General features: G+C 34.8%; 1 protein-coding gene across 8 annotated transcripts in view; it reads right to left on the bottom strand.

Annotated features, from left to right (window-relative positions):
• DMD (dystrophin) overlaps window positions 1-23226 on the bottom strand; it is a 962852-nt gene that overhangs the window by 770598 nt on the left and 169028 nt on the right. The window contains exon 1 of one of the 8 annotated variants that reach the window (XM_039329650.1): window positions 13486-13820. The exons of the other annotated variants lie outside the window; for them this stretch is intronic. Within the exon in view, the coding sequence (XP_039185584.1) occupies window positions 13486-13513 (28 nt within the window). The 5' untranslated portion in view covers window positions 13514-13820. Of the gene's footprint in view, window positions 1-13485; window positions 13821-23226 lie in introns of those variants that run through there. 8 annotated transcript variants of the gene reach the window in all.

Here is a 23226-nt window from a genome sequence, read left to right as displayed (position 1 = left end):
TCTGGTTAGAAAATATACATACATACATACATACAGTACATACATACATACATACACACATACACAAGCATACTACAAAGAATAAAAAATGTGAATTTGGAATACGTACATGTAGAAATATGCACTTTGAAAGAAAATAGTTTATAAATTTGTATTTTATGAGAATATGCATTAAAATATTCCTTAAATGAATGAAATAAATAATTATTAAATGGTTATACTGAAAACGTCTTAGCCAACTATCTTTCCAGGAACACTTAACATTTTTTCATTCCCTCTTGCTGACTTTCATTATGAATATTATTCTAATTGAAAGAATCAGCTGTTGCTCATTCAACACACTCATCTTGTTCATAAGAAGGACATCCCCTTAAAGTTTTTCATTTTCTTTACCAATATCTGTATTTTTTCCCTTTTTTAAACATTCTTACAACATTCACATCTCCCTATATCATTTTTATATGTTAAAAATCATTGCATTCACTTCTGTTTCTTTGTTTGCTATATACTTTGCTATATATTCCCATAATCAATGCAATTCTCTCAATGTTCATCCCAAATCATTTCATCATTTTGTTATTATTTTTATAGATTCTCCTAAAGGCTGCATGTTTAGCCACTGATCCTTCCTTCAAAGCAAATTTTTATTTCCATCAAACTGTTCTGAATTTTTCTTTGCTTTATCCCATCTTAATTATTCCTTGCTCTCCTTGACTACATCCTTTCCAAGTATTTTTTTTTCAATTGTGCAGCAGTTATTTTTTTATATATATCAATATCCTTTCCCTCAAGCATCCTTTTTCATACTTCTCATTAGTTTACTTCTGTAAACTACTAGGACAGTCTATAATATAATTCTTTTTCCTTTGAGCCAAGTAGTTTCAACACTCCCATAACTGGGAAACTCAAGAAGTGAGAACTGTCATAAAGGTATCTTTAATATTTTTTTTTGCTTGTTTATTTGTTTGTTGACTTAATACTAGTAAAAGGTATAATGTAAACATAACACTGAAAATAGCAATTGTAAGTTCCCAGGCTGACTTAAAGTAAACTAATTAAGGCAGAGTCTCTTTGAAACATTTCTTTCCCACAGCAATCAACACCATTCACATACTATCCACCACTGTAACTCTCTGCTTCTTTTCTTACTCACTGAAGCTCTGAACTGGCTCCCACAGTCTCTTACAATTTATAGCTTTTTCTATAAATTGATTTTAAATACTTTATGTTGCAAGCTAATTTCCTGTAGTCCTTCTACTTTCGCTCCTGTTTCTTTTACTTCTTTACTTTTACTACATTTTTTAAATTAATGATCTACTCAGGACCTTTAATTATCTTTGTATCCACTTCTAGCAGGATTTTTTTTTTCTTGGCTAATATTTATTCAGAATGTGGCATGATTTTTCCCAAAACCTGTATCTGGCTCCTCTGTTACCATCTTTCATTAGAGAAAAAAAAAAGCAACTAAAAATCTGTGAAATCCTATTTTCCTATACAGTGTCAACAATCTAGATAGGACCACTTCATACTTTATGACATACAATTTAGTATTTTCATTCATAATTAAACCTACAACATCATGTCCTTACATTCATCAACTTCACAGGATCAGACCAGCCTAATTAGAATTTACTACATACTTCTTTATTTTAGCTTCATAAACAGAGAATATACACATTTTTCTTTCTTTTCAGGGCTATAACTGAATAGAGGATGACCTTGACAGAGCAAAAGAAAAGATCTGTTTCCAAGGCAACAAACAGATAAAGGTGGCTTAAGCCCATAAGAAGAGAAAAGTTTATGAAAACATGCCAGACAGACAACTCCCTAATTCTCAAGAAGATAAGGATGGAAAGTATATTCAGACTTGCAAGATTTAGCCAATCTATAAAATTTGTAAAATCTATAAAAATATTTTTAGCCTACATGGTGTTAGGGTTTTTTTTAATCAGTCTACCTTACAAGGCTGATACTGCTTATACATCTTATTTCATGGTCCTTAGCGATTATACATCTTATACTTGGAATCATAAACTTTCATATACCATGGGAGTTACCAGTTGACCTTTGGATCCTGAATGACTACAATAGCTTTGGTCAATCAAGGCATCGCATAACCCTTTTTAGTAATAAATGGACATCAACCTTAGTCACACTCATGCCACATGCAACATTTCTTCCTAACATACAATGGCAAGTATGCCATAAACCTCCCCATTCCCAAAAGTCCTGTATTGCCACCTCATCATACAGGGCACGATGAGTTCCTGGGAAAGATGGAGGAAAAATAACAGAAGTATATACTCACCAGGGTCCAAAAGGCAAAAAAAATCATCCAGCTGCCCAGCTAAAGCAATGAGGCTTCTTTATCATTTGGTAACAATATAGAAATATGCTGTGGGTGTATTACCACTTTAGAGGAAACAACACAAACAGTATTTCATACTGTATATAGAAGAAGGCAATAGTAAATCACTCTTATGGTTCATCAAAAAACTACATTGATAGAAAACATTACAGTATGTGCTTCACTGATTACAGAAATGTCTTCTGTAATTCTATAGAATAATAGCTGTGAAATGCACTTAAAAATGGAAATCAGAAAAAAATGCTGTTATGTGAAACCTATATACCAGTCAGGAAGCTACAATATGGACAGGACATGGTTAAAATACTAGCTCCATGTTCCAAAGGCATGAGACAAGGCTGAATACTCTTTCCTTATATTCAACTAAAAAATGAATCTGTGAGGGCAGCTTTGATTGGAAACTTGACTGGAAATAGATGAGCATGGTTATACAAATAGAGGAAGAAATATCAATTACCTGTGCTATGCTAATGCACTAGTCCAATAGGTAAAAATACAAAGAATCTGCAAATTCTACTAATGAATGTCAAGGAGCACAGTGAAAAAAATGGGATTAAAATTAAATATAAACTAGACCATCATAATACTAAGAAGACCATACTAATATTATATTAGACTATATTAACAACAGGTAGTATAATCAACCTTAGAATTCATAATGAAATTATTGAAGCAGTAGTGTTAAATTCTGTTTTTTAGGATTGACTATCAACAATGAAGGTCTAGAAATATACCACATACTAACACTTGGTAGTGTAACTATGAAGGCCTTGGAAAAGGGCCTATAAACATCTGAACAATTCAGGCAATGTTTTTCGTTTCCTACCTATGAAGCAAAAGTTGGAATTTGAAAAAAGCTAAAAAAGAATATTGATACTTTTGAAATTTAGTGTTGGAAAAGATTTCTCAAATTACAAGGGATAGTCAGGAAATTAAATAATCACACTCACAGAAATTACTACTCAAATTATCCTACTTTGAACATTTTATGTAAAGACCTAGTACTCTAGAGAATGCTATGATTCTGGAAAAAAATTGGAAAGAAAGAGAAGAGCACAACAAGCAGCTAGGTGGATGCACTTAACTATAGTAGCAATAGATGCAGCCTTGAAAACGTAAGAACCAGATTGATAACTGATTCTCTTGAAAAAAAAAAACTATCTATATGGTTACTTAGAGTCAACACCGATTGAATGAAATATATACAATATTTTACAAACAGAACAAAAACTCAGTTTTGTCTCAAACATGTTGACATATGCTACGTAAGTCTGGATCTCTGATTTTTATCTGACTCTACTCTTTGTTACCTAAGAAATCAACTAATAAACAGAGCAGAAAGAGTGAATTGGTAAAAAAAAGTAATTGCCTAGCCTGGAAACACTGCAAATGAAATAACTTGCTAAGTATTTTCTATAAATTATCCATTTTCTGTAAAATGTCTGCAAGCCAGAACATATATAAGTGCAATATAGTGTTAATTTTCAGTTATTAACTGAATTGGTTTAATTAATAGTATTTACATGGACATCAAATAAAGCTATATGAAAATCATTAGTAGAAACAGAGAAAACTGATGGCAGAAGAAGACCCAGTGATCCGAGTCTGCCCTTTGAGATTTTTGTTTGTTTTGTTTTGTTTTTAATTATTATTTGTTTGTTTGTTGGATGATAGACATGTATTTTTTCCAAGCATTTTAAACCCAGTGATGATTGACCCACTTTCAAGCTTCCATTACTCTTTCTGTGAAGTAATACTTTCTAACATCACTTTTGAACTTCCATCCTGTCAGTTTGAGGTTATGTCCCCGTGTTCTTGATGTATACTAAGTATTGAAAATACTGCCTCATTCACACCCTTAATATATTTAAGTTTCAATCATATTCACCCCCACCCTTGCCCTTCTGTCCTCCAGGCTGTATATATCCAATCCTCCAACCTCTCCTGATATGTATTGCCTCTCAGACCTTGCACCATTTTTGTTGCCCATCTCTGGACTTGCTTAATCTTATCATTATTTTTTTTAAGTGAGGTCTCCATAACTGGAAACAGTATTCCAAATGGGGCCTGACTAAAGCCCTATATTGCAAGGTTAGGACTTCCTTTTTCCTGCTGGTGATTCCTCTAGTGATGCATCCCAGAGTTGGGTTTGCCTTCATAGCTGGCTGGCTATACTGTTTACTCATTTTGCATTAATCTGAAATGAACACACCTAAATCTTTTTCCTCTGTTGTTCTGTCTAACACTGTACCCCCAATACTGTACTCTGCCAGAGGATTCTTTTTTTCCACAAGTGCATGATCTTATATTTCAACACATTGAATTGCAATTTCCACATTTTTTACCAATTTTCCAGCAATGTCAAAGCATACCCCCAGGAACATCAATTCTATTACACACTTTTTTGTCATCAGCAAAAAAGCAAACCTTACCTAGCAATCCTTCTGATATATCACTTACAAACATGTCGAACAAAACAGAACCTAACGCTGAGCCTTCTGGTGCACTGCTTGTGACTGGTCTCTGTTTAGACAGTGTCCCATTAAAAATGATAAGTTTATAAATTAACACACAGACCAAACTCTGGCTCATTAGGCATTTTATTCATTATTGCAGGTAAGTATTATTCAGCATTTATGAAAATACTATTTTCAAAATTTAATATTTTTTTAATATATTTTATTATTTTTTTACAATACCAATCTTTAGTGCTTAGTAAACAATGTGTTGTCTGGGTTCATATATTTAACAACAATCAATAATAGTTAATTTCTATGATTCCATAATCAATATACTAGCTAATCATACATTTCCTTGATCTTCTCTTCTTCCAATAGTATTTTCCTTTTGCCAACATTGAGTGAATACCATTCTTAGTACTTTCAATACATACAAAGTTGAATGTAAACATTTTTCTAGTGTTTATACAAATAACATTAACATCAGTGTATAACATCCTTTCTAATTAGGTTGTATTTTGGTTGTGTTTGCTAAAAGTCATTTTATTAAATCATTGTAGGTCCTGTTTTCAAAGTTCTTATTTAAGCTTAATTTCTCCTCAATATTCAACATATTCTTATCAATTTATAATTTTCTCAAAATTAATTACATTTAAATGTCCAGACATTTCGCTCATATAAGCAATCACAGTATTTTTACATCTCTCATATCATAAAAAATTACTATACTACTTATAAATTACATCCCTCTTACTATAGGATCCATTTATATCCAGAATTTATCTATTATTTTAGCCATATTCAAACAAGTGTTTAGTCATATAGTACTCCATCTGGTAAGTCAAGTCATTTGATCTCTTAAATTTAACTCTAGCCTTCTTTTGCCAAATAACTTTCCGAGTCAGTGTGTTCAGCTTGCCAGGGAATTCTTTCTGTATTTTTATGAATGTAGCCAAAAGTCAAGGTTTTTCTTTCTCTGCAAACAGTTCTTAAGCCTAAAAATCATAGCTTAGTAAGCATTTATAATCCAAGAAGGTCAGCAATTTTTATAATAATAGTTCTCACTCTGTAATAGATAGCCCAATGTATTGTCTCTCCTTGTTCCTAGCTGTTCTCTGTTTAGCTGAGAGTCACTGAGGATCAAAGGGGCAGGTTGTTATTTGTTTCTGGGCATCTTGCCAATTTCTGAGCCAAAGCAGCTATAATTTTATACTCTAATCCACCACTAGATGTCAGTAGCTGTTCATTTTCCAACTTTTAAAATGGAAAATTATTTCATTGTAATTTCATCAATACTCTTTCAAAGGGAAGATCTTAACAATTTCCACAATTTTCAGGTGTATCCAGACTGTAGCTTTATATTAAATTCCATTTCAATATGTTTCTGTTTCCCATAAAAATTAGAGCCGCTTCTGTCTATGAAAGGGTGGGACTATGATCCCCTTCCTTCTCACTTTCAGAGGATTTTTGCTTCTTAAGGATCTTTTCCAGGAAATCAGTTGCAAGATAGAAAAGATCGATATTCTCACCCAGTTTCAAACACGGTGTTCACAGTCTGTTCTAGCTGATGCTTTTGGACTTCGGCTGCCGGTAGCTTGGGCTACTTACCAACGTGCAACTAGCCTTTCTCCTGTTGGTTTGGAGGGCTTCCCCCAGATCAAACATATTGACCGCCATCTTTCTGTGATCAATGAGGGGGGCTCCTTCTTCATCACCTCTCCAGGGGGACTTTAGACCCATTTAGGGTTCCCTGACAGGACAAAATCAACCGTGGGATGCGGAGCTCCACAATCCCTCAGCTGCGTCACTACGATACAAAACCGGAAGTCCCAAAATTTAAATTTTCAAACATGTTACTCTATTACTAAAGGAACCATTTTTTCTATTAACTTAATAGTTTACAAACTATTGAAATATTTGTAAATTTTTAGAGAAAATCGATTTGGTAATGTTTTCCAAACAAAATGGGTTTAATGATTTTCTGATAACATGAAATAAGACTATTATACTGTAGGTCTTTTTCTAATATTTGCTAACATACTAGTATTTGAAAAAAAATTAAAACATCAAGGTTACTGAAGAAACCAATAATACTAAGTGCTGATAGATTTGATGTATTTTGGTACTATAAAATAAAATAAAAAAACACCAGTTGGACAAAAGAGATAGGCATGTTGCTATCTTTCTCCATATCATATTGACCTTTGGAGAAAAAATGAATAAATTTTATAATTTTGAATACAATATCTATTAAAATAAGTGAGATTTCAAATTTGGCATGTTATTTTAAAACATAATAATATAAATCTAAAGGAGCCAAAATTTAGATACTATTAATTTAGATCTAAATAACCTTTTTCAAAAGAAAACAAACAAGTGGATGAAGACGCCCCATCCATTTTACTTCTAAGATTTATATATCCCAAATATTTGGAATCTATCAAAACATCAAGAACTGTGGAATTTTTTTCGGGGGGGGGGCACATTAGGTATGACCAAAATGGCTATTATACAGTATTGGAAGGAGAAATCTTCATCTTATTCATAGTAATAAATGCTGATAGATGCTGCCTGACATTTTCTCCTTACTAATGAAGGATCAAGAAAGAGTTTTCAAGCAACTAGACAATTTTGCCAGGATTTTGGAAATACTAAAGTTACATTGTTATATCAACTGTCTTGCAATACTTTTTTTTTTAGTTTGACGCATAAAATATACTTTACACAAAAACAGAATCTACAGATTTGATACCTTCTTTCTAATTATATCTCATCTGATCAATACTATTTTATTATTTCATTTGTTTAATGTATTCTTTTTATATTCCATACAGAGAAAATAGCTGAAAAGTATATAACTATGGTTAAAAATAACAATAAAAATAAAGTTATTTAGACATTGAGAAACAGAGAATTAATTCCAATTAATAGTTACTTATAGAATGACAAAAAGATAATTAACCTCAGTTCATTTAGATTTCAATACCACAGAATTTTATTAACGAGTATTAGATTGCATATTTGTCATTCTACTATTCTCCTAAGTTTATCTCATTTTGTAATGCCTGATTAATGTTGTTTCTATGTTAGATTAAGGTAAAATAATGAATGTGAATAGATATGTTTTCTTAATAATGTTTGTGACTTTCAAATTTTAGTAAATATTGTGTCTATTATATTACCACATCTGATAGCTACAAATAAATATCTAATTATTCTTAAGCGTAACACATAAGAAAATACTGGAATGCATTTGAATTTATGGATATATTAATATTTTGTAAGGCTATTTACCTTGTAGGGTAGAAAGTTTTATTTTAAAAGAAGTGTTTGCAAAGGCCTGGTGGACTGAAACACACACAGGAGTTCAGCCACACCTTAAAGAGCTGTTTGACACATTTTTATATCCTACTTCCGACGCAGATTCCCCCCTCTCCTATCGCACTCAATGCCCCCTTCCCTAATCATCCGATAAACTTTCCAGACCACCTAAAACATTGTCCTTCCCATGTTCCAGGAAGCCCGTTTGTCTATATCCCATCTTTCACCATCGTTAGCACAGTTCGTCTCCTATAGTTATTTCAATATTTCCTCTGCTTGCAATTTCAGTTAGCTAGCAACTTCTGCTTTTCTTATTTATCTGTAATTTACTTGTCTGATTTTATGACTTTCAGGTGACTTCTTCTATCGACCTTCATTAGAAATTTATGAATAATACTTTATTCCTTTCAATCCACCCTCTCTTTTCTTTATCCTTTCAGAAATGTATAGACAAACAAGCAAACAAACAAACAAAAAAATCAAAAATTGCATATATGAGTTACACTTTATACTTATACGTTGGCAAGCAAGCTTAAGCTATAGTGAGCCCAGTTATAAAGGGATTTACATCCACTCTGATAGTTCCTGTCCTACCTCTCTGGGATGTTGTTCTTCCTCCTCGGTATCCCTCAAACATATCATTTCCTCATTTTTATATGGTGGGGATTCTCTTAAAGGCATTCTTGTAGTAATGGCAGTTTCTATTAATCTCTGTACCAGTCCTCTTATACAGGAGATTATGCAGCAGCCCAAGGCTACTAAAACTCCAAAAATAGCAATGTTATAAGTGGCACCAGTATATTCTTCCATTTCCCAAACCATGATTCCAATATTTGTCCGAATAAATTTGGAGATTCAGTAAATCCCTGAGGTAAAACAATCCACTGATATTGTTGTTTTCTCCCACTAAATGGATTTTCCCATTCAAATGCAAACAATTTTCTAGAGTCTTCGTGTAAAGGACAAGTCCAAAAAGCATCTTTTAGGTCCACTACGCTAAACCAAGAGTGATTTGGGGGAATTCTACCCAATGAGGTATAGGGATTGGGCATCATAGGGTGTCTTGTTACGACAATGTTATTAAGGAGCCTCAAATCACAGACCATTCTCCAATTGCCATCTGGTTTCTTTACAGGGAGAATTGATGTATTAAAGGGTGACATGGTTGGTTCCAATAATCCATCCTTTAATAAATTGTCAGTAACTGGTTGTAAGCCTTTTCTCCCTTCTAAGGAGATATCATATTGTTTCTGTCTGACTGGCCCACACCCTTCTTTTAATTCTATTTTGAGAGGGGTTATTTGCAATGCTCCCCTATTTCCTTCATTGACCCACACTGCAGGATTTATGTCTTGGACATCTTCATCAGTTAAGACGAAGACTCCTGAGTGTTCCATAAATCTAATTGTTATTCCCATTTGGCTCAAAACATCCCTCCCCAGCAAGTTTATCCCTGGTTCTGGGACATATAAAAGTTCCATTGACAGTTCCTGTCCCCATGGTCCTCTAATTTTTGTTTCATTAGTTTTCTGGACCTCAAGATCTTCCCCTTTTACCCCTGAAATCTTAATTATTTCATTCTTTAATTTTAAACCTTTTGGTAGTTCATTAATGGATGTTTTAGATGCTCCAGTATCCAAAAAAACATCATTTCAGTCAGGTATGGTCCTACGCTTAATCTTCTTCTTCTTCTATCAACCGAAGGAGTTTTTCCTCTTCCTTTCTTTTTGGACAGTCTCTTTTAAAATGTCCAACCTGACCACACCCAAAACACTTTAGGGGTGTTGTGTGGGTTAGAGTTCCCTGGGGTCTCTTATTGAATGGTGGGTGTCCCGGTAGTTTTGTTCCCTTCTGCCATTGTCCCTGATTCAGAGATTTTTCCTGTCTAACAACTTCCCTCATACTTGACACCATAATCTTACCATGCCTTTCATCTCTCTCTAGGTCAGTGGTTCTCAACCTTTTTAATGCCGTGATCCCCAACCGGTCGTAAGTCGAGGACTACCAAACCGGTCATAAGTCGAGGACTTTCCCTGCCCGGGAGCACCGCGCATGCATGCGTGGTGCCACCCCCTGTGCCGGCCGAGGCGTAACTGGCAAGTGGCAGAGATGGCGCAGGCCGACCACCGGCAACTTCTGCTTTTCTTATTTGTCTGTAATTTACTTGTCTGATTTTATGACTTTCAGGTGACTTCTTCTATCGACCTTCATTAGAAATTTCTGAATAATACTTTATTCCTTTCAATTTGAAGTTACAAAAGAAGTATATTGAACAAGATTGATAGTCTATTTTCAGTTCTATAATTCTATGTTTGTAAAACATGTATCAATATATTTTTAATACTTGATAAACAAAGGTACATGTTGTTGTGTGAAGAGGGTTGTATCCCATTTGTAGCTGTGATGAATCTGATCCTGCAAATATATTAAGTCTATGCTGTATGCTGCAGAGAAGTTTAGAACTTCTAAAAGGCAGAGGAAAGAAGTAATTTTCCAAGTAATCATAATGGACACATGCTTCTAAATAATATATTAAGTAATCATTGCCTGTATTTTCATCAGATGGGTTTTCTTAAATAATATGTTGTACCTTTTAAAAATGTCAGTGTTCTACCAATAGTATTGTGCTTTTTTAAATAAAATAACATCCATTAGCAGCTATAAGCTCAAAGGAGCAGGGGGAAAAGAACCTCCAGCAACATCTACCAACCTTCTCTGCAATATAAGGCTTTTAATTTATCATCAATGTGCAATGTGCTAGGCAGGTCAGCAGGCTAATAGGTCTCTGCGCAAAAATGTTTTCATGAAAAGCTTATACTTAGTTGGGTTCAATGAAGAAATCTTTTTTTTTCTCTACACTGAAGCCCGTGACCTTCACAAGAAAATACTCCACTATAAACCAACTGCTATGATAAGAACATGAAGTCTCCAAAGATGATGGCAGTGCTTTCTGGGAGAGCAAACTGTTACCTTGTTCAGAATCCATTCAAAAGCTGACTATACTGAGCAAAAAAACAAACCAAGGCCATCATTATTCCTTTTTTTGTGCTTTGGCTCAGTCTTTAAAATGCTTATTCAAAACTGAAAAATAGCAACATTGCCTCCATTAGCTGATTTGCTCCAACAGTTTAATCAAAGCATATTTTAGCATTTAAAACTAAAATATAAGAATGTTGAATGTTTTCGGTTCTCTGAAAACTACTACTACAAAAAAACCCCAACAACAAATAAAATGTAAACCCACTGGAATTTAGCTATATTTCTAAGTAGTGATATACTGAACTGTATTATAAATGCAGGAGTTTTTAATCACAATATTTCACATGTATATAGCTTATATTAAAATGTGTATATTAATTCTATTGCTTATGCCTTATTTTTTTTTCAATTTTCTTGTATCACTCTGCCTGATCACATTTTATAAATAAATCTGGGTTATAATATAGGATGAGGGGGGAGAGAAAGAGATAAACAAACACACAAGCATATAATATGTTTGGATTGAAAAATTAAAAATCTTCTGATCCTAGTCACATATAGTATGTGTAATGTTTAATTTAGTTGTGGGGTCTCCATCACTGGAGGTTTTTAAAAAGAAATTGAACAGCCATTTGCCTAGAATGATATAAGGCCTCTGGCTTGAGCAGGGGGTTGGACTAGAACAGGGGTGTCAAACTGCTGGCCCACAGGCCAGATGCGTCAAGCCAAAACCGCGCCCTGGATGTTTTCATGCATAAGGGATAGATGCAATCCTTAGTTCCCCTACCCCCCCACCCCAGCTATTTATTTTAAGTTTGCAAAGTTGTATACAACATAACAGTAATATAACAATGTAATACACCATAATAAAAACCAGTTATAAAATGCAAAGTTGTGTAAGTCATGGCCAAAGATAAAATAATATAAAATATAACCGCAGATAGATTATATAATAAAAGTTGCCTGCTAAAATTCAATCAAATGAGAAAAGTTTAGCTGTATAAAACAAATTGTGAAATTGAGTATCAATAGTAATTTTATTCATTGTTATTAATAAGACCAAGTGTCAGATACTTGCTAGTAGAAATGACCTCTGTCCAGGCCAAACGCTCACTTGCCTTAAGTAGTCCAAAGCAAAGTCTACAGGAGTAATATTTAATATTTCATAAGATATTGTGATAAAAGCAAAAAGTTCCACATTACCTGTGTCCTGATGTAAAACTCTGGGTAAAATACAGGGCATTGAGTTCATAGGTCACATCTCCCCCATCCCACCCCTTCATCTTAAAATAGCAAATTTTACTGATAGAAAATCTTTCATGCATGCAAATATGGGTATTAAGGCATCATAAGAATTAAAACTTGCTCATATAAAATTATTTGTTACTGGAATACATAAGGCAGGAATATTCAGATCTTAGACATTTCATCTTTAATCCTCCAAAGTCACACTAAAATATTTAATATTTAATATAATTATTGAATCTGATGCACCATGCCAAATGCTTTTGTGGAATGAGGAATAAAAGACAAAGAACATGGCAGAGGAAAAGTCTTGTTAAAAATTTCAAAGAAAGCCTGTTCATCCTATGGACTTCAAGTTTATTTCAGTTACTCCAAAAACAAAGTGTCCCATACATAAACCTTGATTTATTTCAATACAATGAATAGTAGACTGAATTTCTGCTGGTCTATGGGGGAAAAAAGGGAAAGGAGAGATATATTTAAAAATCCTACTTCTTTTCCCAGGTACCTTTCTCCCCCCCACCTCTACCAGTATAAATAGATTACATTCATACATGTATTTTTTGTACAAATTATTAAACCTATCTTTATTTGTATTATTAATTTTTAAGCCTGGTGACAAAGTTATAAGCACAGAGAGAAACATGATATATAGGCAATGATAGATTTCAGGTATGGGAAGGGTGAGAAAAAAAGGTGTGGTGACAGTTTAACTATTTTGATACAAATTATGAGCAAAACCCCATCAATCAAAGTAGTGAAGCAGAATATACCATTATGCTTCAAAGCATCAGATTAGTTCTCTGAACTCTGAATAGAATACCAAAACAATCATGAAAAATCAATTTTATACACATTGTTTTCCTTTGCCTAAGAATCTTTTGCATTTGTGATCAGAGACAAGAACAATCTATTTCTATTGCTCTCTGTAGGTCAACATAATGGATTTGATCACAAATAAGATCCACATCTTATTCTTGCTTTCCAAACACTTTTCTTTTGACTCAGAAATAAAATACTCAAGAAGGCATGCTGTTAAAAGATGTTTCCGGTCTGCTCCAACAAAATTATTAGAACTCAGTTCCATAATCATGTATTTCAGATTGTACTTACATTCTTCGTCTTCCTCATACCACAGCATGTAAGCATTAGAAGTCCAAAGCAGATGCCCAAGGAAGACTTTCTTAGAATGCTATATCCAGCATTCCAGGGCCATTTGAAACAACAAAACAGTGCTGGTTGTTGCAGAACGAAACTGCTACACCACCAGTCTCAGAATTATAAACAAAAAACTACTTGTCTCCTTAGTATTCCTTTATTGAATTCAACACCCAGGCAGCTTCCTCTCAGATACAGATCCAGCATAAGGAAAAACATGATTCTAACTTCAGCTAAGCTGACACTGTAAATGATGCCAGAGCTCTGTTGAGGCCCCAAGATATTTCAAATTCCAGGATCTGCGCAGAATCACTAACACATGCTTCCTTCTAAACAAGTGGGTTTCCCATAATAGGGCAGCTGATGTGTTCTACATATAAGGCTCTGTTTTCAGAATGCCTTGCTTGATGGATTTAAGTGATTATGTAGCAGCTCTCTAGATAGTATTCAAAGCAACTCTGAAGTGCACTCAGCACTGCTGTTCCTGTAACTTATGCAGCATGCTCTGTGGGACAGATTTTATCTAACTGGAAGACAACAAGTTTATGTATACAAGGACTGAGAGAAAAAAAACAGCAGTCCTACTCTGCTAATAATTATGAGTTTCAAATTATCAGTGTCTACTTTGCGTTCATTTCTAATTTCATAGATATGGCCAGGTATTTTGCTGTTCTTTACTGTTTCCTCTGCAGGTTTTATTTTTTGATTTCAGCTCCCATTACAAATCCCCCCAATATCTGTATTCATACTTAGCAAACATAACCGTGTCAGAGCTAGAAGAGATTTTGGATCTAACATTATCATTTGCAAATTATTTCTTCCATAGAAAGACCCCCTGAAAAATGAAAAGCAACTTAAGAAAATGAAAAAGCAAACAAACTAAAAAGTGCATAATTATTACTTACCTATCTACACACTGTGAATTCATACATGTTGAACATATAATAACTGCCTCATATTGCTACTTGTATACCTGTGACTCTCTTTAGAAAGTAGTTGGCACTTGTGACATGTACTAGAATATTGGTATTAAACTGCCACCCCAAATCAACTCAAAATATTTAACACTATTACTACGACAATATGAGCAGAATTTGTGTTAAATAGATTTCAGACTTAGGAAATTCCTTTCTTTAACACTGTATCACATAAAGAAATACAGTTTGAAAAATAGTGTCCTTGTTTACACAAGAACAGAGAAATAAAGTCCACTTTGTGGGTTACCATAGGGCTCTACTTTCTCTGTAGTTCTGCTTAACATCTGCATGAACTACATGAATTCATTTGTCAAAATTAGATAAAATATGAGGTAAAGAATACTGATAATAATCACATCTATATCTTTGAGCAAATGATGCTGTCAAAGTACGGTTCCAATCTCTGGAGGCTCTACAGGTGTTGATACAATCTGCAAGACTGAATGACTTCAGGACCCCTGTGATCCTGGAACTGGAGGTCTTCCATCATTAGCTGCGGGATACTGTTGAATTACTGCAATATGCTGTATGGTTCAGAATCCAGCACCATGATATGATTTTAAACTTCTAAAATGTGCTACTATTGTGACGCTGTCCATAGAACTCTAAGAGTTGATGTCAATATAATGGATGAGTTTCGGATTAGGAAAGGTTGATGTAGCATAAGAAAATAAGGCCAGTTCTAAGAATAGTTATTTCTAATAGTTTAATATATTTTGTGATATACTTCAGTTTGTGGGATTACCAATTTATTTTGCAAGGTTATTCATAAGGATTAGGAAGATATTTTCTCAATTCACTATCTGCTAACCTTGAGTTATTTGCTGACAGATTGAACTGCCCTTCTGGAGCACTTACCTATTTTAGAAATCTTATACAGCTGATGAAAAACACAAGAGGATTAATAAGACTTTAAGTAATCTCACAGAGGTATATAGTTCATTAGATAAAATCATGCTACTATCTTTTCCAGTAAACAGAGAAAAAGAGAAGTGGTTAAAAAATTAGAGAGGAGATTAGAAAAGGAAATATAACTAAATATAGTTTATATCAACACTATTCACATACTTGTCCGTAATGTTTTGCAAACAGTCCTTGCTTCCATCATGTCTATATTGATTCATACTATGCCTTTTATTTTTTTAATGTCTCACATCTCTGTTTCTGAAGATTTCATCAACTTCATCCAGCATCCACTTCATCAACTTTCACAGGCTTCTTCCTCTGAAGCAGTACATTCTTCCATTATATACGGTATTTGTTGTAATCCAATTCTCTTTCATTCCGTCACTGTGACTACATCACTTCAACCTATTCCTCTTGCACTATTAATTTTCTTATCAAGTTCCCATTAATTTACAGTATTAGCCATTTTTTCTTGACTCTATTTTTCTTCCACACACATTGATTTTTGCATATGCAACCCATTTCCACAACAATCTTCTAAATGATTTGTTTTCACCACGAAGTGTTTTCAGCACAAAGCTGAAAACACCAGCCTGGGACTTCGTCGAAACGTCGCCAAGACACTTCCAATTTTACGCGGGAGAAAACCCGAATAACCAAAGACCTACATACAAACACCCGCAAAAACCTCAGAAATATATATATATATATATATATATATATATATATATATATATATATATATGAAAATGGGCAGAATGATACAATTACTTTCACTTATTTCTTAAGACATTCTGTTAGACAATTGCTTAAAGCCAAGTGATGATTTTCCAAGCAGAGTTATTGTAGAGTTCTCTTTAGCAAGATTTATTCAGATGGATGGCAGGTTTTGTACTGATATATCCCCAGGTATCTTAAGGTGGAGATTTTCTGATTCTCTAAAGAAACAAGTATCTTTGCTGATAATGGAGAAGTTGTAGCTGACTGTTGCTTGAATCTCCATTAGTCTGGGAACTGTTATGTTTATTCATTACAATAGACTATATAGTATTCATTGCCTTTCTATTAAATGTGCACAGCTTACATTTTTTTGTTCTTTGAACATTCTACCAAAAGATACAAATTCATCTATTTGTTCTATTTCACTATGTGTGAAAACCTGCAAATGTTTGCTACATTTCCCCATTCAAACACAACAATCTTGATCTTTGATATATACATCTTCAAATCTATGTTCTATCTAAATATTTGCCAATAAATATATTTGCACAGTGAAACTCTTAACCAATACATTCCACCATAAGCAATCCTTATAAAGCAGGGGGTTGGACTAGATGACCTCCAAGGTCCGTTCCAACATTATTATTGTTATTGTTGTTATTATTATTATTATTATTGATCATTGCGCAGTCAGCCAAATGTTCAGACTGGATTTGGCATTTTTGTCTACCTAACGAGTCCTTACCAAGGACCTGGGATAGGCAGATGTGGATGTTTGATGGTATTACAGATATCGTCACAGGATGGAAGCAGTTCCAAGTAAGGCTGCCTTTTGCAATTGACTAATGGCGAATTTGTCAATGCCAATGGTGTTCAAGTGGTGCTCCAGTTGTTTTGGGATTGCACCCAAGGCACCTCTTACTATTGGTACTACCCTTGCTTGCCTTTGCCACAGTCTTTCTATTTGTATTTGTAGGTCTTTGTATTTTGTTATCTTCTCCAGTTCTTTCTTGTCTATTCTGCTGTCTCCAGGCACTGCCACGTCCACTATCCAGACTTTTTTGTCTTTCTTATCAACAATTGTTAAGTCCAGGGTGTTATGTTGCAGGTGTTTGTCTGTTTGAATTCTGAAGTCCCAGAACAGTTTAATTTTTTTCATTTTCTATGACTTTCTCTATTTTATGATCCCATTATTATTGTTGTTGTTGTTGTTGTTGTTACTACCACTACCACTACCACTATTACTGGTTAAGCTCATTTTAGCTAGAGATTTTTGTTTAGTTTAGTTTGTTCAATTATCTTAGTTTACTTTAGTTCTGCTTTGGCTTTTGTTTATTTTTGTTTAAACTCCATTTTTTCTCTATTTCCCCTTTTGGGACTCCTTGCTCTGCCAGTACATTTCTGGAAGGATCATGTGGTTGTCATTATCAAAGAGCTCATATCAGACCAGCAGCATTCAAAGTTAACTTCTCCTTCTTGTTGTAGATAAACTAACTAGAACGTTTTCTTTATAGAGTTGCCAGCCTTATCAGTTAGAGACAGAAGAACAAGGACTGTAATATTTTGTAATAAATCTACCTCCTGGAAGGGTAATCCTCAACCAGGGCTGTGAATAATTTACTGTTTGTTGCCTATTACTCGCTAATGATCATCTTTGTTTTTTCAAGTGTATAACTATTATGCTAATTTGTGTATTAGTTTTCTTGATTTGTAACTTAGGTCCCAAGAGAATTTCCTTATTGCTGTGCAGCATAAACAGGTTACATTTTTTCTTCTTCTTGGCTCCTAGGTAAGGTTCCCAGGAGTTGACTGAGCCAATCTATAATATGGCCAACAGTTGTATTTAACATGCATTTAAGCTTAATATATGTATTTAATTATTGCTTACAAATGAGTGCTTTATTGGCTATCTAAACATAACTTTTTATTTTAATATTCTCTTCTCTACTTTAAATTCCTGTCATTTTCCTAGAAGTTACAGCTAAATTATTTTTTAACAACTGCTCAATGAATGAAATAGTTAAGCTATCTATAAAGGATTAATATGCAAGCCATTAAATCCAAAAGTCATGTCATTTGATATTCAAAACAATTAAATGTCAAAAGAAAAGAGTAAAAATGTTTCAAAGATTTGAGAATAAAAAGGCTAGATAAAATAAATTAATCATAAGTAAAAAAATAATTGATTACTTAAAACTGCATTTTAAAGGAAAGCTTGATAAAATAATATTATTATACCAGATTTGAAAACTTGAAGCAAGACCGCCTGATTTTTCAACCAAATTAATTGACTAAAACCAAATAAGTCCTTCTTTGTCTATTATTAAAGCCTGAATCAGATAGAAAGATGAACTATTAGTATAAATACTTCACACAGATTTAATGGAACATAAACATTACTGACATTCTGTTCAAGATATGCTATAAGCAAATCTCCCATTCAACATGGCTGGGTAGACTAGCACTTATCTCCCAATTCTGTCAGCTCAATATTGAGCTAATGTAAATTAGATCAATGGGAAAATAATTTTTGGGCCTACAAAAAGCCAGGTTTAATTAATCATATCTAAGCTGCCTTTGAGTAAAAGTTACCAATTCCATGATATTGATTGTTCAGTTATTTTTCCTTCCCATAGATGCAGTACGCTGGCTGGTATTCCTGAAATATAGGATATAGGAATCAAGAAAATTAAACAAATCTCACTTTAAACTATGGTGAGATGGAAGAGCAGTGAGAAAGAAAATATTTGTATGTAATAATTTATACAGGTCAACTAAATACATATTAGCACTATTTTCAACTGATAGGAAATTATCTCTCAATCATGTGATAGATAATACATCATTTAAATTATTGCTAGTGAACAATTGATAACAATTAGCAAATAACAAAGCTTTTTCCAAATAATCCTGCTATTCAGTGAAATTTAGCTTTGAACCAACCTGCATTATTACTAAGATGAAGAATAAAAAAAATTATGTATGATTTTCTAGTAAGAAAATGTCTGGTTATAGATTCTTCAGCCACTGGGATTTTTATCACTTTATATAATCTTCTTACTCAGTATTACAAGAAGAGTCTTCATAATCTCAGAATTCTTCTTTTATTCAGTGTCTTTAAGACTGATCTCATTATAGCAGGTTTGCTGTAAACCATTTCCTTCCTTCCTTCCTTCCTTCCTTCCTTCCTTCCTTCCTTCCTTCCTTCCTTCCTTCCTTCCTTCCTTCCTTCCTCCCTCCCTCCCTCCCTCTCTCCCTCCCTCCCTCCTTCCCTCCCTCCCTTCCTTTAACAACCTTCATCCTTTTATTATAAAAATATATCACAAAACACCTTATTCCCTTCTTGAAGTTTTACCTAATTGGATTTCAAATAATAATGCTGATCCAGTGTCTCTTTGGAAACATGCTGCTAAACTTCACATTCCCAGAAAGTATATTGGATGAGCTCTGTACATAGGAACTGATTAATACCCTAAACTTCTTGAGCTCTTTCTGTAGAAGATTAGTTAAGTAAGTCACTCAAAGTCTAAAATAATGTATTTCAAAAATAGGAGCCAGTTTGGTGTAGTAGTTAAGATATCAGGCTAGAATGTAAATTCTAGTCCTGCCTTAGGCATAAAGCCAGCTGGGTGATCTTGGGCCTGTCACTCACTCTCAGCCCTGGGAAGAAGGCAATGGCAAACCACTCCCTAATTCTTTCCTAGAAAATGTCAGAGACTTGTTCAGGCAGTTTACAGGAGTTAACACTGACTCAAAAGCACTAAATAAATAAATCTGGCATAGAATATAACTTAGGTTGGAAACCATTTGATAATTATACAGAGATAGACACACACATACCAGCACACATGCATACAAAATTCTCTTACCACGAGGTCAAAATTGTTTGAAGAAGATGAAAATAAAGAAAATGGCCAAGAACTTATTGCCTAGGAAAGGCAGCATCAAGACCATTTCATTTAGGACTGATCATGAAAACAGGAACTATACAGACTTCAGTAAAAATCTTTAATGCTAATTTGTGTGCGAAATAAATAAGCTTGAAATTCGTAAGATAAATTTCTAATGCTTGTTTCTAAGTAGTTTATTAGGCTAGACTATGTTTGAATGATTAGAAATGCTTTCTCAAGAGTTTCTTCCCTCTGGCTGAGTTGTCATTCATAGGATAAGCTGCAACTGGAGTTGTCTTCTTTCTCTTAATTGTTGATGACTACTCTCCTTGCATTAATTTTTCAGCCTTCCCATAGTCTAATAGGTGGGAAGAAAAGACCTAGTATTTAAACTCTGATGCATAGACCAATATAAAAACTCTGAGTTCTGTGAATTGAATTAGGCCAATTAATTGTTGTATTTAAAGATTTGTTTTCCTTTGCAATAATGCTTCTAATCTAGCTCTAAAAAGATGAAATATGAAATATGTGAAATAATAACAAAAACATCAACATCCCACTATATTTGTATGATGGGATTTCCATTTGTACTGGATGATATCTTGAAATAAATGTGATATATATGCTGTTTTTCACCCACACTTTCTCAAAACTATTTATAATATTTTTTAAAGAGTTACATTGTATTGAAGCTTGAACTGAAACATAAGATAAATGTTGCTGTTTTCCTGAATTTGGGATTAATATTACATGTTGTATTCATTAATATGATATTAACTCTGTTTGTCCATTGAATCACTTCTATCTAACCCTGAGACGATTATTGCTTAGGCTTCATAGCACTTTGGCATTTGAACCTTTAGAGCAGGGCTTTTCAACCTTTTCACCCATTGTACCACTTTTAGGATATGGCAATATCCAAGTACCACCAGTCACCTAGCAAGGTGTCAAAAACATGATGACCAAAAAAAAAAAAAAGGAAAAAAGTGATGAAGTACAGGTAGTCCTCGACTTACAACAGTTCACTTAGTGACTGTTCAAAGTTACAATGGCGCTCTTCCTCCTGTCCGAGGTTTTCATTGTTGTGAGCATTTCTGTTGAGGATTGGCAGCTGGGGTGGGGTGGGGAGTGTTTGGTTTTTATTCCCCCTGTCTGCTGGGTGGTCACTTCACACAACCATGGGACACTGTGACCATCATAAATATGAGTCAGTTGCCAAGCATCTGAATGTAAATCACAAGACCCTGGAGATGCTGCAATATTCCAGCTGATTGGCACTTCTTCTGGGCTCAGTAGAAGCGCCAGGATCAGCGCCGAGCTCCAACTGGAGCCTGGCACTGATCCTGGTGCTTCCACTGAGCCTTGACAGCCTCAAAGAAGCATTGATCCTGGCGCTTCCGCTGAGCCCTGACAGCCCTGCAATTCCAGCCATCTCTTGCTCAGGCTTGTGCAGTGCTGCCACCGGTTCAGCTTATTCTCCTCCCCTGCTACCACTTTTCTAGGATGGTCGCATACCACCTGCCAGGTGCCAATATATCACAGGTGGTACCCGTACCACTGGTTGAAAAGCCTTGCTTTAGAAGACTAAGGAGAGAGGAAGACCCTTGTAGCCTATGCTTGTACATATAAAAGATTTCAAATATTTATCTAGGGTAATATAGACTACAGCAGAAATATTTAAACAAAATATAAGCATAAGGTGACATCCTCAGAATAATTACAACATAACCTACAGAGTGCAAGCAGATTGAAACAACATATTTTCAAACACCCTTGCAGATAGAAAAATGTTTTCATATATCAGAAATTCTATAATATAGGTGCTAATTGTATATCTAGGAGAAAGCAACAGTACTAATATTTGCCATCTGTAAGATGCAACAACAAACTCTTGAATATTTAATTTACCTAGCCAGCTAATCAAAATGTCTGCATTATATAGTATATTACATTACTGTTTCTTTTAAGTGGTAAAATGGTAATAAGCATGAGTTATTTACTTATAGGTGATTACCACCTGATTTATTGTGGTAATCAGTCAAGCTGTTGATAATATAATGATACAAAAATGAGTTAGGCTATACATTTGTGGGTTCAACAACTCTTATGGCATAGCCAGGTTCATAAACAAAATAAAGAATTATTATCTGTAAACCTACCACAGAGAAAACAGAAAATAGGTCTCCAGTGTTGCTTAATGAAAGATGTTCAATGTGTGTGTGTGTGTGTGTGTGTGTGTGTGTGTGAGAGAGAGAGAGAGAGAGAGAGAGAGAGAGAGAGAGAGAGAGAGAGAGAGAGAGAATGTCTTTTAAAATACTAAAAATGAGAATCCTGGGCATTATGCTAACAAATAAAAGAAAAAACGAACACTAGGATATAATAAACCAGCCTGTTTAATATAAACAAGCCTGTGGTTAAGAAGAGTCACTAAGCTTTCGTCCGGCCAAAAAACTGCTGGCGTCATCAGAGTTAGAATAGCAGGAGATCGGGAAGGAAGCTCATATAGCCTCCTGCCTCTGCGCCCGGCTCCTTGAGCGCGTCATCGGCCCATTGATTGTATTAATCCGTATCGAGCAGAGTTGTTCCGCATCAGGCAAACTGTCCTTGGCTCCACTGGTTGTTTTACGATTCTCAACTACTCTTTAAGAGGGTGTGCAAGCACTTGGAAGGCAGCTGTCAATTCATGCCTGTGCCCAGTCTCCCTCCCTCCCAGGGCCATTATCCTCCCCCACCCCCAAGGCCGTTGTCGTAATTCCTCCACTCCTGTCCTGCAACAAGCAGCTGTTTTGGCATTCCTGCTCTCTGTTTTCCCCCTCCCTCCCCCTCCTTCCAGATTGCCTCAGCGCTTCCGTCCCTGGCTTAGGGCCATTTGGTCCATCATCTCGGTCCATGGGAGTCGTGGTCGTCCCATCTATAGAGCCATTGTCCCAATTATGTAAAATGCTGTCATCTTCTTCCTTGGAGATCGTGCCTATCTCATCCATCATTCTACCACCCCACTCCTGCCAAGCAAGAGTTAAATGTCTTCTCAGTAGGCTGTGGTGCTGTTGTTCCCATCTCCTAAGCATCTGGTAGGCCAGCACAAGGTCTATATGCCGGTTGATGGAATTTTCATTAGAGAGCCAAACTTCCTTGAGTAGGCAGCCACCCTTGGTAGTCTCACGAGCTATAACCTCTGTATTAGCTAGATCGAAAGTGTGTCC

This window comes from Crotalus tigris, unplaced genomic scaffold, assembly GCF_016545835.1.
Source record: "Crotalus tigris isolate CLP2741 ecotype Arizona unplaced genomic scaffold, ASM1654583v1 scf7180000024401.5802323, whole genome shotgun sequence".
Classification (NCBI taxonomy): domain Eukaryota; kingdom Metazoa; phylum Chordata; class Lepidosauria; order Squamata; family Viperidae; genus Crotalus; species Crotalus tigris.
This window is presented reverse-complemented; position numbering and strand designations above follow the sequence as displayed.